The sequence below is a fragment of the Tiliqua scincoides genome, chromosome 4, assembly GCF_035046505.1.
Source record: "Tiliqua scincoides isolate rTilSci1 chromosome 4, rTilSci1.hap2, whole genome shotgun sequence".
In the NCBI taxonomy this organism is placed as follows: domain Eukaryota; kingdom Metazoa; phylum Chordata; class Lepidosauria; order Squamata; family Scincidae; genus Tiliqua; species Tiliqua scincoides.
The window spans coordinates 222727600-222744615 of NC_089824.1; the positions used below are offsets into that span (position 1 = coordinate 222727600).

Genomic DNA, 17016 nt, shown 5'->3' on the forward strand with positions numbered 1-17016 from the left:
GTCATTTCTCTGGCTGTAAAAAGGTTAGCACAAGGCTTCTGGTGTTCAAAGCACCTTTTTTGACACTATCCTTACAACTCTGAAGGAGACTAGGACCATTCTTCAGAACTGGTAGTGGAAACTGTTTTCTGATATATACCCCCCCCCCATTACTAGTAGTGCTTTTTAAAGTGTGCATATTATGTGCGCACAGGGGGAAATATTCATGTACAAAGACCCAGAGTATTGACCAATGGCACATCTGTGTAATTTGGCAATGGCAGGAAGACAGAAATGAGGAAGAAGGAGCATTAACTTTTACCAAAAAGTGTGAAAACAAGGGTAAGTAAAGTGGAACCTTTTGAATTAGCTTGTTCACCCTTACTCTGTACAAGGGAAATCTGCCACTGTCACACACAGGTTGACCAGATAGTGCAAAAGAGGACAAGGCACCCAAAAATACAGGGCATCCAAGAAAAATGTAGGACATGACAAAATAAAAGCTGAAAACACTCGTATATTGATTTCATGTGGTTAATGATAATAATACATGTATTTATATCGCCTTTCTTGGTCGTCAGATTTCTCCTCAGACTTTATTCAAGGTGGTTTACATGGGCAGGCTGTTCTAAATCCCCGTAGGGATTTTTACAATCGAAGAAAGTTTCTACCTTTCAACCACAACTTTTCAGATTGATCTTTTTGATCTGGTATCACATTCTGGCCTCCGATTTTCTCCCACGCAAGCTGATAAGCAGCTCCTTCATCTCTCACATGGAGGGCAGCCAAGACGCTTCTTCACTCACACCAAAGAGCAGATGGAATAACTCGGCTCAGCTTGTCATCTGCTTCAAGGTCTCATCATTCATGGTGCCGGTGGCTTCGAACTGGCGACCTTCGGATGTTATCTTCAGGCAAACGGAGGCTCTACTCTCTAGACCAGACCTCCTGCCCGTTAGTGTTTAAATTATGTTACTTATTAAACTTAAAACTATTACATATAGTTTGTTAATTACAAGAAGGCTATGTGCTACCTGCAGGGGCCCACTCACATGGGAAAGAAGGACATTTAAGTTCTTTTCCACTACACAAGACTGAAAAAGAGGATATGTCCTGGAAAAAAAGAGGATGTCTGGTCACCCTGCACACACAGTTGAGCCCTTAGTAAAGCTCTTTGCGGGAGTGGAGAAGAACACCATAGAAGGAATGGGGGGGGGGCATGGGGGAGAAAGGGCATAGGCAGATTAGTTGTGCCTCCTTGAGGAACCTGGGAAAAGGTTAAGGAGTTTAGGAGAGAGAAAAGATGATACAAGTAGTTCAGGCTGTGGCGAAAGATTGTGGCTGTGAATGGTTCTCTGTAACCTGAAACAAGGGCTACAGGCAAGGGGTGACCCTAAAAGCGGCCTGTGGAAGCACTTGACCCACTTTTGAGGAGGTTTGCAGTGGAGGAGTGTCTCCCCTACTGAACAAGCTCTCTTGACTGGCATGCCGAGGCCTCTGGAGGACTTGAGAGTTTGGTCAGGTGAATCCGTTTGGGAAGAAGATCTGAGACTGAAGCAAGCCCTTTAACTTGCACAGTAGTCTTGAAGGGAGCAGGGCAAGGTGCCTTTCTTCTGGGGTGGGAGGAGGCAGGGGCACCTGAGGAGAGATGGAGCCCAAGAAATTTGACCAGCCCACAATGGCTTCAGCAGTTTGGTAGTACTCTGCTGCAAGAGGAGGACGACGGCCCGGAAGGAAAGGGACTTGGTCGCATTTTCTACAGTACTAGGTGGGGAGGGGGAGAAGGGGTGTGGAGCCAAACTGGTGTAGAACAATACTTTTATTGAGGGGCTTGGTTAAAATAAGCAGGGAGTTGGGGGGAAATAGCATGTAAAAGCTACTTGGCTGCCAATAATTGTACCTTACTAGGGAGCTGGTGCTGCTCAGTAAATGCCAATGAGAGGGGAGAATGCTGTTGGCAGGGGTTGAGTGAAGAGAAATTCGAGAAGATGCAACATGCCTGTCATGTGCTGTGCCTTCTGCAAGTCTTGCCTTTCTAGGAGAGGCAAGACTTGAGGGAGACAGAAGGATGGGGGAAAATGCCAAGGTGGGTCAGCAACTTATGGCCCATAGACTGAATCTGACCTGCCAGCCAAAGTTATCTGGCTTGTGCACAGTTTGGCTTGGGAGGCAAAGCCTCCGGGCCAATTTGCCACGTTCCAGATGGGGAATGGCAGTGCTGCCTGCCCAGGCTCGTGGAGTCAACTGTGGCCCAGGAACTCAATGAGCCACATAACAACTCCACTCCTGAGCCACGCTGGCATCCTGGACTTGGTACCACATGTTGTTGGCATCCTTCAGTCTCGGAAGACCATGGTGTCACGCTCTGAATGGTGGCTCTGGAACAGAGTGTCCTCTCCAGTGCGCGAAGCCTGGGTAAAGTAGGTATGGAGGATAGGCTGTTACCCAAGCAGCAAATCCCCCCTCTCCACGTCGGTCCAATGGAAAGGCAGAGGCCAATACGGTTGGTTCCAGCGGCGTCGCAGGAGTTGCCAGAATGTGACTGTGTTCAGCCACGAACTGCCTCAGGGGCTCCGGCTCCGGATTTGGCCTTGAGGTTGACTCCTGAAGCCTTTTCCACAACTGGATATAGCCACAAGGCAGTGGTTTGAGGTCAGAGTTTCCTTCTCTTTATAGCCTTCATTAATCTCAGTAGTTTAATCAGTAGATTAACGATTATGATAAATTTTGTATTGATGAATAATTGCGTTTGGATTAATGTATGTTGTAATCGATGGCCAGTATTCTTGTGTGTGACCTATGTAGTCCTAGCCCTAAGTCTATCCAATGTTCCTTACCTGTATCTGTAATAAATAAAGTTTTGCGCAAAAAAAAAAAAAGGAAAGGCAGAAGCCAGTATGGTTGGTTCCAGTGGTGTTGCAGGAGTTACCAGAGCATGACTGTGTTCAGCCATGAGCTGCCTCAGGGACTCCGGCTCCGGATTTGCCCTCGAGGTTGACTCCTGAAGCCTTTTCCATAGCTGGATGTAGCCACAAGGCAGTGGAGGTTTGGGATCAGAGTCCCACCTACCTGGTGGCTGTTTAGTCGCCTCTTATGACAAGTACAGCCAAACTGAGGGCCTATTCTTATCCCCAGCCCCCAGGGGATACCCCAGGGGTACCACCTTTCTTACTCTGTGGTGTGCTTTCAAGCTGAGCTTCCACTAGTGTCACTTTCAATCATCTCGGTCTGTTCTGAAGAGATTTGACCCATTTGACTTCCCCTTCAGTTTTATTTTTTCTAGTCCCCTCAGTTTTGCATGGTTAGTCCCTGCATTGAGTTCAGCCCTCCAGTACTAAAGCAAGAGGACACCATTTCTTGCCAGGATCAGCCTTTGCATAATTTGAAAGTCAAATTTACTGTCTCTTTGCTTTCTCCTCAGAGGATACTTTAAGAATCCGGCTCAGCACAAAAACTGGCTGTGTTGGCACTTCCTCTCACTTTCTTAGTAGTTTCCCTGTTCATTGGTGGTTTGTCTGAAATGCCTTTGAACATGTGTTGCTGAACCTAAAGAAGGTTTATCAGGATGTGCAAAGAGGTGGTCTGGATGAAATGCCCCATCCTTAGGAACTGAGCTAGCAAGAGAGATGAGTGGCCTGTGTCCATTCTTCTGCAGAGCCAGGACCAACCTAAATGCATCTTTCAAGCTGCCCCCTTTTTATTTTCACCCCCCTTTTAGTTTCTGCCTGTTAACTTCTTCTTCCAGGGAGCTTTATGAGGGGCACTTGCACACCTGAACAGAATCAGAGCTTCATGGGGACTATAGGGCCGGGCTAAAGGGAAGCCCCCTCTGGTCTCTGTCATTGACTGGAAGGATAAAGGCCACTCTCTGCCTCAACAGAGGCAACACTGTAGCAAAGGGAAACCCAGCCTGGTAGCCAGAGGGACAGAAGAAGTGGGGAACTATAGCCCTACCCCAGACTACCAGGGAAGACTCCTCAGTTCCAACTGACTGTCTCCAAGTTCTACTCTCAATTACGCACTCTTAGGAAATGATACTTTCCAACCTTCAATACTAATTCAAAGCACTGAAGCATCCTGTTCGCTGGTTGAGCCTCTTTATTGTCAGTACAGCTTGGGACTTTAATGCTGTTGCCCCTTAATTGCCCTACATTTACGTGTGTGTGTGTGTGTGTGTGTGTGTGTGTGTGTGTGTGTGTGTGTGTGTGTGTGTGTGTGTGTGTGTGTGTGTGTGTGTGTGTGTGTGTGTGTGTGTGTGTGTGTGTGTTAGAGAGAAAGAGAGAGAACTGGTCCCCCCCCCATCAGCCTTTGGGGCCCAGGTGCTAAAGGAGCATTTAACAGAAACTACCTGATCAAGAATATTTGGAGGCATTTTCCAGAAGCTCTGGGGGGATGAGGTCACCATTCCAGAACTTGACATCATAGTTGAGCTTGCTGGTGCTCCTCAGGCTGGATCCTTGCAAGCGGACAGCTGAATCCTTCTCTTGGGCTGAAAATGGAGCAACTTGAAAGCAACATGTCTACTTCTGGACAATCCTCCAGCTCCATGGGGAGCTCTCCTCGGAGGCTGAGTATCCACCCCTCTGTGACTTGGTGAGTGTGGGAAAGAGTAGTGCAACCGTCAGACTTTGAAAGATCCGTAGAGTTACAAAGCATCAACCAACTTTTGAGCCCCAGGGTTCACTGTTTTAATATGTTGTTACTTTTGGCTGGTCCTTTATAACAGTGACATGCAGTCAGGGGAGGCAGAGCCTCATCAAACCCAACAAGTAAAACATGCCCAAGGACCCAACAAGTAAAAAGAAAAAGTTTCTTGCCTTTCCGCTCTGCTCCTTTCTTCTCAAGCAGAACCAGTGACTTAAGCAGCACACACACATTACGATACGGTTGTGCCCCAGTATCTGCAGGGATAGGTTCCTGGCCCCCCATGAATATCAAACTGTGGCTGCAGGGGGAACACCTGTCTCCACCTCCCCCAGCACACCCATTAACTTGTGTATGCAGCTGTGCAGTCAAGAAAGTGATCACTCAGGTGGGTGGCAGAGAACAGCCCCCACTTCTGTTCAGCTGGAAACTCAGCTAACTTTGATGATGTCTGTTACCTGATGGGAGAGTGGTCACTCCACCCTACACTTTTGACCTAGACCTAGATGGACATGTTTGGCTGTCCAGTTGCTAAGTGCAGCCAATGGAAGGGGCCAAGCCCAGGCAGGAAGAGAAGCTGAATACACAAAACCCATCATGTGCTCTCTCTAGTCATGGAATTTCACACAGACAAGGAACAAGGACTGCCTGCAAGATGAGGCCTCAGCAGTCTTTAGGAGCTGAAATTCACAGGAGCTTCTTGGAGGTTAAAAGTGTCCAAAAACAGGATAATAGCCAAAAAATGGGGGAGGGGGAACAGGCGATTCATCACAGCCTCACGCTAAATGCAGAAGATGCCAGCAGCTCTTGCTCCATTCAGTGCCAGCTGTGTTCAGCTATGATGCTGCATCTGCCTTCCCGACTGATGTGCTCTCCTCAGATTTCTCCTTGACTCCCTCCCTTTGCTCTCTGCACAATCTCTGAGCCAGAGCAGGCTTCTAAAGCACAGGGACTCCATCTCCCCCTCAGCCAGGCCCCAGCTCTACTCTCTACCCCCCCTTGCCTGCTCCAGTTCCATCTTTGTGGCTCTTGATATGATCTGGGTGCCAACTTTTAACAGGCTCCCCTGTACTTTTAACTGATACTGAGGCAATATTTAAACTGAAACCCAAACTCTTTTCTCTGTAGCCCACTGGGCTGCATCATCTCATCTCAACCTGAAGTAAGTCCACAGACTGAAAATCTGCCATTCAAATAGCACTCAGGCCTGCTTTTCATTTTGGCCTCTTTTTCCTTATTTCAGGGGAGGCAAAGAGTCCGATACAGACCTTACTATCAAGTCACCGTCACCCCCAGATAGCCAACTCAAAGTAAGCAACTGATCAACAAAGATGTGAGAGAAGGGGAAATGTGATGGGGTGGAAATGACTATCTTCCTCTTTCGATCATGTTCCTTGTTTTAATGTCCATTTTTGCTAAAGTGTATCACATCTGTCTTCCACCATGGAACTCAAGGAGGCCGTGTACGTGGGGTTCCCCACATACCCAGGGACTGACCACTTGCCCTTCCTTTCTGTGAAGGGCTGTGCTTAATACCCTGGTTATTTTTGTTGCTATTCTGTTTCTAGTGACTAATGAGGCAAATTGTCCCATAAGGGCAGTGAGGTTGCAAAGTATGTATTTTTGGTAAACAGGCAGAGCCCATGAAACAGGGTGGCTGGGGAACATTGCCCTGGCAGTGCAGAGCAACCAGCAGGTGATACTTCCTCTCGCTAAATGTTTCTTAAATGGGCATGGATGGCTAGAAGATGCTTGAATGAACATTGTTGGACTTGGATGGTTATGACTACTACCCGGGCCAGGGATTCACTTCATTTGTTTGAATGGGAACTGCAGAGAAACAGGTATAACCTAATTATCCTTGGATTTTTCACCAATGGTTTTATTTCAAGGCATTGAGAAGGGCCCTTGAAATTAAAGGAAAAAAGTAGTTTAACAATAGCCTCATTAATGTGAGAGAGGGCAGCCTGCTGACAACCCATCAATAATTCTCTCTCCAGGCACTTAGAACAGCTTCATTCCCAGGCAATTGACTCCTCCCTTCCCCCTGAGCACATGAAAGAAAGATAATCACTTTGCATTCCTCCCCAGAGCTGTGGTGAAGGGCTCCAAGTGAAGTCCCTGGCTCCAAGTGAAGCCTTTCTAAGCGCCTGGAGAGAGACTGATTGATGCATTGTCAGCCTAATGGCTCTGTCTTACACCACAAAGTTCAGCAAGGCTGTTTTTAAATCATCTAGCAAAGAGACATTGTTTTCTAAATGGATTTGCTTTAATGCGATTTTTGCCATTCATGTGAGTTCTGGGAACTGAACCCTTGCGAATAATGAGACTCACCTGTAGTCTCTTAACTTCCTGACTTTGTTAAGAAAAAAGTTTTAAATTTTTTTAAAATTATTAAATAATGTCAAAGAAGGATTGAGGTTTCTTGCTAACGTCACAGGCCCCATCACAGCCCCTTTCTGCGGCAGAAAAGTTGCTGACCAGTTTTTTGCAGAGCTTGACCCATGAGAAGAATAGGGACATTGGAACTGAAGGCGATGAGGTTGCTTCCAGCTTGTCCCTACTGTTCTCTACATAATACCACATCTGCCATTGCTCTGAGTTTTGCAGGTGACTGAAGAGGGAGCATTGGGGAGAGGGGCTTCAAGGTCATGTTGTTGTTTAGGGGGGGACTGATACTGAACATAAGGACATAAGAACAGCCCCACTGGATCAGGCCATAGGCCCATCTAGTCCAGCTTCCTGTATCTCACAGCGGCCCACCAAATGCCCCAGGGAGCACACCAGATAACAAGAGACCTCATCCTGGTGCCCTCCCTTGCATCTGGCATTCTGACATAACCCATTTCTAAAATCAGGAGGTTGCGCATACACATCATGGCTTGTACCCCATAATGGATTTTTCCTCCAGAAACTTGTCCAATCCCCTTTTAAAGGCGTCTAGGCTAGACACCATCACCACATCCTGTGGCAAGGAGTTCCACAGACCAACCACACGCTGAGTAAAGAAATATTTTCTTTTGTCTGTCCTAACCCGCCAAACACTCAATTTTAGTGGATGTCCCCTGGTTCTGGTATTATGTGAGAGTGTAAAGAGCATCTCCCTATCCACTCTGTCCATTCCCTGCATAATTTTGTATGTCTCAATCATGTCCCCCCTCAAGCGTCTCTTTTCTAGGCTGAAGAGGCCCAAATGCCGTAGCCTTTCCTCATAAGGAAGGTGCCCCAGCCCCGTAATCAGCTTAGTCGCTCTCTTTTGCACCTTTTCCATTTCCACTATGTCTTTTTTGAGATGCGGCGACCAGAACTGGACACAATACTCCAGGTGTGGCCTTACCATAGATTTGTACAACGGCATTATAATACTAGCCGTTTTGTTCTCAATACCCTTCCTAATGATCCCAAGCATAGAATTGGCCTTCTTCACTGCCGCCGCACATTGGGTCGACACTTTCATCGACCTGTCCACCACCACCCCAAGATCTCTCTCCTGATCTGTCACAGACAGCTCAGAACCCATCAGCCTATATCTAAAGTTTTGATTTTTTGCCCCAATGTGCATGACTTTACACTTACTGACATTGAAGCGCATCTGCCATTTTGCTGCCCATTCTGCCAGTCTGGAGAGATCCTTCTGGAGCTCTTCACAATCACTTCTGGTCTTTACCACTCGGAAAAGTTTGGTGTCATCTGCAAACTTAGCCACTTCACTGCTCAACCCTGTCTCCAGGTCATTTATGAAGAGGTTGAAAAGCACTGGTCCCAGGACAGATCCTTGGCGCACACCGCTTTTCACCTCTCTCCATTGTGAAAATTGCCCATTGACACCCACTCTCTGCTTCCTGGCCTCAATCCACGAGAGGACCTGTCCTCTAATTCCCTGATTGTGGAGTTTTTTCAGTAGCCTTTGGTGAGTATAGTAGTATTGGCAACCTTCAGTCTCGAAAGACTATGGTATCGCACTCTGAAAGGTGGTTCTGGCACAGCGTCTAGTGTGGCTGAAAAGGCCAATCCGGGAGTGACAATCCCTTCCACACCGGGAGCAAGTGCAGTCTGTCCCTGGTCTGTCTCCCTGGCTATGGGCCTTCCTTTCTTTGCCTCTTAGCCTCAGACTGTTGGCAAAGTGTCTCTTCAAACTGGGAAAGGCCATGCTGCACAGCCTGCCTCCAAGCGGGCCGCTCAGAGGCCAGGGTTTCCCACTTGTTGAGGTCCATCCCTAAGGCCTTCAGATCCCTCTTGCAGATGTCCTTGTATCGCAGCTGTGGTCTACCTGTAGGGCGCTTTCCTTGCACGAGTTCTCCATAGAGGAGATCCTTTGGGATCCGGCCATCATCCATTCTCACGACATGACCAAGCCAACGCAGGCGTCTCTGTTTCAGCAGTGAATACATGCTAGGGATTCCAGCACGTTCCAGGACTGTGTTGTTTGGAACTTTGTCCTGCCAGGTGATGCCGAGGATGCGTCGGAGGCAGCGCATGTGGAAAGCGCTCAGTTTCCTCTCCTGTTGTGAGCGAAGAGTCCATGACTCGCTGCAGTACAGAAGTGTACTCAGGACGCAAGCTCTGTAGACCTGGATCTTGGTATGTTCCGTCAGCTTCTTGTTGGACCAGACTCTCTTTGTGAGTCTGGAAAGCGTGGTAGCTGCTTTACTGATGCGCTTGTTTAGCTCGGTATCGAGAGAATGAGTGTCGGAGATCGTTGAGCCAAGGTACACAAAGTCATGGACAACCTCCAGTTCATGCTCAGAGATTGTAATGCAGGGAGGTGAGTCCACATCCTGAACCATGACCTGTGTTTTCTTCAGGCTGATTGTCAGTCCAAAATCTTGGCAGGCCTTGCTAAAACGATCCATGAGCTGCTGGAGATCTTTGGCAGAGTGGGTAGTGACAGCTGCATCGTCGGCAAAGAGGAAGTCACGCAGACATTTCAGCTGGACTTTGGATTTTGCTCTCAGTCTGGAGAGGTTGAAGAGCTTTCCGTCTGATCTGGTCCGGAGATAGATGCCTTCTGTTGCAGTTCCAAAGGCCTGCTTCAGCAGGACAGCGAAGAAAATCCCAAACAAGGTTGGTGCAAGAACACAGCCCTGCTTCACTCCGCTTCGGATGTCAAAGCGGTCTGATGTGGAGCCATCGAAGACAACAGTGCCCTTCATGTCCTTGTGGAAAGATCTGATGATGCTGAGGAGCCTGGATGGACATCCAATCTTGGGGAGAATCTTGAAGAGGCCGTCTCTGCTGACCAGGTCGAAAGCCTTTGTGAGATCTATGAAGGCTATAAAGAGTGGCTGTCGTTGTTCCCTGCATTTCTCCTGCAGTTGTCTAAGGGAGAATACAATATCAGTGGTGGACCTGTTGGCTCGACCTGATCCTCACCAGACGCTCCAGCCTTCCCAGCATCAAGATCACACGCAGTTATCATGGTGCTGCCTGCGACACTGACCACTCCCTGGTGTGCAGCAGAGTGAAACTGCAAACAAAGCGACTGTATCACACGAAAAAGGAAGGAAGACCTCGCATTGATACCAGCAAGACCCGGGATCAGAGAAAAGTGGAGGAATTTGCACAAGCGCTTGAGGAATCTCTTCCAGGCCCGGCCGACGCAAACGCATCCAACAGATGGGAACATTTCAAGAATACCGTTTACAACACCGCCTTGTCCATATTCGGCAAGAAGACCAACAAGGCGGCAGACTGGTTTGAAGCCCACTCTGAGGAGTTGACACCAGTCATTGAGGAAAAGAGGAGAGCTCAAGCAGCATACAAGGCCTGTCCCAGTGAGCGCAACCTGCAGGTCCTCCGAACTGCTCGCAGCAAAGTCCAACAGACTGCCAGGAGATGTGCTAACGACTACTGGCTCCAGCTCTGTTCCCAGATACAGATAGCAGCTGACACGGGCAACATCAAGGGGATGTATGATGGTATCAAGCAGGCCCTAGGTCCAACACAGAAGAAAATTGCCCCTCTGAAGTCTGCCACAGGCGAGGTCATCCAGGATCGGGCGCAGCAGATGGAACGCTGGGTGCAGCACTACTCTGAGCTATATTCCAGAGAAAATGTAGTCACCGAAGAAGCACTGAACAACATTGAGTGCCTGCCTGTGCTGGAAGAGCTTGACAGTGAACCAACCCTAGAAGAACTTCACGTGGCCCTGGACTCCCTTGCCTTTGGCAAGGCACCTGGAAAAGACAGCATCCCTGCTGAAGTCCTAAAATGCTGCAAAGAGATCATCGTCACTGAGCTGCATGAAATCCTCTGTCTCTGCTGGAGAGAAGGTGGAGTACCTCAAGACATGAGGGATGCAAACATCATCACGCTGTACAAGAACAAAGGTGACAGGGGTGACTGCAACAACTACCGCGGCATCTCTCTCCTTAGCGTTGTAGGAAAGCTGTTTGCCCGAGTTGTACTAAAGAGGCTCCAGGTACTTGCAGAGAGCGTCTATCCAGAATCGCAGTGTGGATTCCGAGCCAACAGGTCCACCACTGATATGGTATTCTCCCTTAGACAACTGCAGGAGCCTTTGGTGAGGGACCGTGTCAAATGCCTTCTGAAAGTCCAGATATATAATGTCCACGGGTTCTCCCGCATCCACATGCCTGTTGACCTTTTCAAAGAATTCTATAAGGTTCGTGAGGCAAGACTTACCCTTACAGAAGCCATGCTGACTCTCCCTCAGCAAGGCCTGTTCGTCTATGTGTTTTGAGATCCTATCTTTGATGAGGCATTCCACCATCTTACCCGGTATGGATGTTAGGCTGACCAGTCTATAGTTTCGCGGGTCCCCCCTCTTTCCCTTTTTAAAAATAGGCGTGACATTTGCTATCCTCCAATCTTCTGGCACCATGGCTGTTTTGAGGGACAAGTTGCATACCTTAGTCAAGAGATCAGCAACTTCATTCTTCAATTCCTTAATAACCCTTGGGTGGATGCCATCAGGGCCTGGTGACTTATTGATCTTTAATTTATCAATGAGGTCTGAAACATCTTCTCTTTTAACCTCTATCTGACTTAACTCCTCGGTCAGGAGGGGCCGTTCGGGCAGCGGTATCTGCCCGAGGTCTTCTGCCGTGAAGACAGATGCAAAGAACTCATTTAATTTCTCTGCCATCTCCAAGTCTCCTTTTATCTCCCCTTTCCCTCCCTCACCATCCAGAGGGCCAACTGCTTCTCTGGCGGGTTTCTTGCTTCTAACATATTTGAAGAAGCTTTTATTATTCCCCTTAATGTTGCTGGCCATGCGTTCCTCATAGTCTCGCTTGGCCTCCAGTATCACCTTCATACATTTCTTTTGCCACAGTTTATGTTCCTTTTTATTCTCCTCATTAGGGCAAGACTTCCATTTACGGAAGGAAGCTTCCTTGCCCTTCACAGCCTCTCTAACTTGGCTGGTTAGCCATGCGGGCACCCTCCTGGATTTAGTGGAACTCTTCTTTCTTTGCGGTATACACCTCTGCTGGGCCTCTATTACTGTTGTTTTAAGCAGCCTCCATGCACTCTGGAGAGATTGGACTCTTTTTACCCTCCCTTTCAACCTCCTTCTAACCAGCCTCCTCATTTGAGGGAAGTTCGCCTGTCGGAAGTCAAGGGTTTTTGTTAGAGATTTGCCTGGTATTCTTCCCCCAACGTGCACGTCAAAACGGATCGCAGCATGATCACTGTTCCCCAATGGCTCAGTAACGTTTACATCTCTAACCAGGTCCTGTGTACCGCACAATATTAAATCCAGAGTCACCTGTCCTCTGGTGGGCTCCGTGACTAGCTGATCTAAGCCACAGTCATTTAGCACGTCAAGAAATCTGGTTTCCTTATCGTGACCAGAACACAAATTGACCCAGTCAATATGAGGATAATTGAAGTCCCCCATGATTACAACCCTGTCCCTCCTTGTCACCTCCCTGATCTGTTTCCTCATTTCAAGGTCCCCATCAGATTTCTGGTCTGGAGGACGATAGCACGCCCCCAGTATTACATTGCTGCACAAGCCTGGTAATTTAACCCACAGAGATTCTACGGTGGAGTCGGACCCACCTTCAATCTCTACTTTGCTGGATTCTATCCCTTCCTTAACATAAACGGCCACCCCACCTCCAACACGCCCCTGCCTGTCCCTCCTGTAGAGTTTATAGCCCGGGATTGCGGTATCCCACTGATTCTCCGCATTCCACCAGGTTTCCGTTATGCCCACTATGTAAATATTTTCCCTTGTCACCAGACATTCCAGTTCTCCCACCTTTGCTCGTAGACTTCGGGCATTCGCATAAAAGCATTTATACACGGAATGCCCCAGGATGCGCTGCTTATTCGCTCCTTTGTCCCCGCATCCTCTCATTGTGCCAAACCATCTATCACATCCCATCACCCTACCTTTCCCAATTTCTTCTCCTACTCTGCCTTTGTCTTGTTGTTCTCTAACCTCCCCATCCTCATCCCATAGGGATGAGAAGTCCTGAACCGGATGCCCCTCGGCTCCTGTCGGCCTTCCCCCAGGGATCAGTTTAAAAGCTGCTCTGCCACCTTTTTAATGTTATGCGCCAGCAGTCTGGTTCCATTCTGGTTCAAATGGAGCCCGTCCCTCTTGTACAGGCCCCACTTGTCCCAAAAAGTTCCCCATTGCCTAACGAATCTAAACCCCTCCTCCCTACACCACCGTCTCATCCACGCATTGAGACCCCAGATCTCCGCCTGCCTAGCTGGCCCTGCGCGTGGAACAGGTAGCACTTCAGAGAACGCTACCTTTGAGGTCCTGGCTTTCAGCTTCCTGCCTAAAAGCCTAAATTTGGCCTCCAGGACCTCCCAGCTACACTTGCCCACGTCGTTGGTGCCGACATGCACCACAGCCGCTACCTCTCCCCCAGCACAGTCTACTAGCCTGTCTAGACGAGAAGTGATGTCCGCAACCTTTGCACCAGGCAGGCAAGTCACCATGCGGTCCTCACATCCATCACAAACCCCCCTCTCTATGTTTCTAATAATCGAATCCCCCACTACAAGAAGCCCCTGACCCCCCTCCCACCGAGGAGTATCCCGAGTGCGCTCGGATACGGGCCCATCCCCTGGAGAAGGGGTCCCCCCTAGGGGATTGTTTCCCTCCTCTCCAGGATGACGTCCTCCAGTCCCGAGACTTCCCACCCGGGCAGCCGAGGAGCTGCATGCCTGAGGTTGGGACGAAGCCTGATCATCCCCGGAAGTCTCCCCACGGTCCTCCTCTGCCTGCCTGCACTTCTCCAGGTCGGCCACCAAGGCTTCAAGGGAGCGGACGCATTCCCTGAGACCCTGGAGCTCCTTGCACCGAGGACACACCCATGACTTATGCCCCAGAGGCATATAATCATACATGTGGCACTCGATGCAGAACACTGGATAGCCCCCACCCTGCTGCTGGCTGTCTGACTGCATAGCTTTTTTGTTGTTGTTGTTGTTTTATTTAGGGGTCCTTTTAAAAACCGTACACTGGATAGCAGCCCTCTTCTCAAGGGAATTGGGAATTGGCCCTTCCTAGGTTCTTTCCCTCCTAGTTCTGTTTTCTTAGGCTGGACTGTTTTTGTAACCTTTGTGGACTGCTTTAAAGATAAGCCTTGTCTGCCTGGTTACTTGTCCACTGATCTTGCAAAAAGGGGAACGGGACTGCAGAACATTAAAAACAGAAGGATGTGTTGCCTCAGCTGCCCTGGACTTTTGCTTGTCTCCCCCCCTTTGCCTACCTGCCTGCAGCCCACCATCAAGCTTCCTGGGCTTCTGAGCAAGGCGGGTCGCCTGTGCTCCTCACACAAGCAACTGATGAGGATGGCAGACTCGTATGACGAGGCCCGCTCCAAGCAGGTGGAGGATCAGATCAACTACGACCACCTGCGGAAACTAGAACGCATGTTCCGTGAGGCAGACGTTGATGGTGGAGGAGGTGAGGACTGAGTCATTTCATTAGAGCTCCTCTGGAGCATGCTGTGAACTTCGATTGATTGATTGGTATCCTTCACTGATTATGACTGACTCATCAGTTTCAAAGATGGTAAAGGATACGATCCTGGGGCTTATTTTAGCTGGAGGGGTCGGGTCCGTTCTGCTTGGCACAGCCTAGGAAATTTGCTTGTGGCAGAGGTGGGCAGCTTGGCAAGGGTGGCACCGAATTCTCAGAGGACATAGGGATGTCTCCATGTATTACACAGCCCGACACACATTTTGGTGCCTTAAAAGTTAGACCTATTCTTGGACATATTTGGGGCAGTGATTTAAAAAATGGCATTGGTTTTGCCCTGTCAGCTCTAGTTTTTGAGATAGACATTTCATAGATTCAGTGGGATTTTGACGGATGACGCAAATATATCCAAGAATGGGCCTAACTTCTGAAGCACCAGAACGAAAAATTTGTTTGTGTTGGGCTGTGTTATTTTGTGCAGTTCTTACAGGTCAAATAAATCTTAGTCCCCTCATATTGTAGCTGATCTGGTTTGCCTAAACCTGCCTAGTGAGTTCAGGGCAGAGGAGAGATTTGAGCCAGGTGGAGCCTGCTTTGTAGCTCAGTCTGCTCACCATTCTGCTGGCTCTCAGAGAAGCCACTGAACTCTTCTTTCCTTGTAGAACTGACCCATTGACTTGTTGGAGAAGGAGCATGAGTCAGGGGAGGCCAACCAATAACATAAATTCACCACAGGCTAAAAACACACACCGACAAGTGCCCCCCTTAGTTAAATGAGATGAAAGGCAACGTCAGAAGCTGCTGGATACAAAGTCAGGTGAGGGGCTTCACCCAGCCAGCCCAGTACTTATTCTGGCTTGCAGCAGCTCTTGGACAGGAGTCCCTTTCCCAGCCCAGCCAGAGGCTCCCTGAGGCCACTTACCCCAGTTCTAGATAGGTGGCACTGCCCATCCTCAGCTGTGCTAGAAAGTGGCTGGTTCTGTTGCGCCCCTTTGACTTCTAGGACTGGACATGGAGGAGTTCCGAAAGGCCATGAAGAAGATCATGGGGGGCATTTCGGACGAGGATGTCGATGTCATCTTCATGAAGGTTGACACCAACTGCGACGGCTCTGTCGACTGGGTAGGACTCACTGGTTTCTGTTTAGAACCTGTCCCTTACCCCACATCACACCCCCTGTGCTCACAGTCGGGTTATGCGGGTGGTTGTTTCCTTCTGCAAGAATGAAGAGGAGCCCCTCCCCCAAATCTTTCTTTTGAGCTTATCCTAGAAACGATTTTCTTCCTGAGAAGACCAGGGCTATCTCTGCTGTTCTGGGTTCCTTCTCCACCTGAAGTATAGGACTGTCGGCAGGGGTCTGTCCTGGAGCAAGTCCTCTTCCCTGGAATCTTGGGGACTTTGGAACCCCGTCCTTAGGCTGCCTTCCTTGCGATCATTATTCAGCTGCAAAATCCAAATTTCTTTGTAGTCCTGGGCCTGCCTTTCAATATGGTTTGCGTTTCTACTGTATCCTTTCTTTTTTTTAATAGATGCTGTTTGAATGTATTTAACATTCCTGATGGTAAATGGTGAGAGTGTATGACACATGGCATTGCACTTAAAGGGTGCAAACATGAGCATTTCGAGGGGTGGATGGGGGTTGAGGGTTCCAAAGCTCAGCTTCTGCCCATCAACTCAGGGCTCTCGGTCAGAACTGCATCTCACTCCACCAGCCTTGCTCCAGTTGGTGCATTTGCCTTGCCCCCCGCAATTGATTCCTGCCCCTACCCGAGTGATGTAATCATCGTGCTACTGTTGGGGGGGCAGTGTCTATGCCATCCTAAACCCCCCCACTTGAGTAATTGATTTTGGCTTTGCCAGTTGTGAAGGGGGGGTCAAGGAGTTACACAGGGAACTGCAGCCTGGCCTCCCTGGTCTTGACAGGCATCTCAGTCAGAGCCCAGGCCTCTCCCCTGCCTTGCCACAAAGATGTATATTGCATGCTGTGGTGGAGAGGGGGTGACTTGAAGGGAAGCAGGATGTAACACATTTTTACTTGCAGCCTCCAAGTAAGCCCTCAGGCCATCTATGGGTCTCCTTGGACATACACTACCTATTTTGGTGGCCCAAGAAGGGAAAAGGGACAGGGAGGTTTTGAAAAGAGGGTCTAAGAACTGGCGTGTGTGACTGCTGCTGGATCCACTACTCTCCCTCCCTGCCCACAACCTGCCCCCTGCTTACCTGCATGCCGATGCTGCTGCCCCTTTGTGGTGGTGGCTCAGAAATGGCCAGTAGTGACAGTATTGCATGACAGTGTTGGGCTGCCAGTCACTCTTCTGGCCTTTTCCCCTCACTTCCAAGCATTTCTAGAGCCGTGATGAGGCTAAAATGTTGTTTTTCCGGTTTTAACGGAAAACTCATGTTCTCAAGATGCTCAGGAATGACCCACACGATGGGCATGTGCTGTGCTGTAGTTGTGTTCCTGATGGAATCGCACACAC

General features: G+C 49.0%; 1 protein-coding gene across 1 annotated transcript in view; it reads left to right on the forward strand.

The window, feature by feature from the left end:
• The first annotated feature begins 4525 nt into the window (after nucleotides 1-4525).
• Nucleotides 4526-17016, forward strand: part of EFCAB8 (EF-hand calcium binding domain 8) — a 55361-nt gene continuing 42870 nt past the window's right edge. Inside the window, exons 1-4 of the mRNA XM_066624745.1 lie at nucleotides 4526-4572; nucleotides 5867-5933; nucleotides 14335-14521; nucleotides 15540-15658. Of these exons, the coding sequence (XP_066480842.1) occupies nucleotides 4526-4572; nucleotides 5867-5933; nucleotides 14335-14521; nucleotides 15540-15658 (420 nt within the window). The remainder of the gene's footprint in view (nucleotides 4573-5866; nucleotides 5934-14334; nucleotides 14522-15539; nucleotides 15659-17016) is intronic.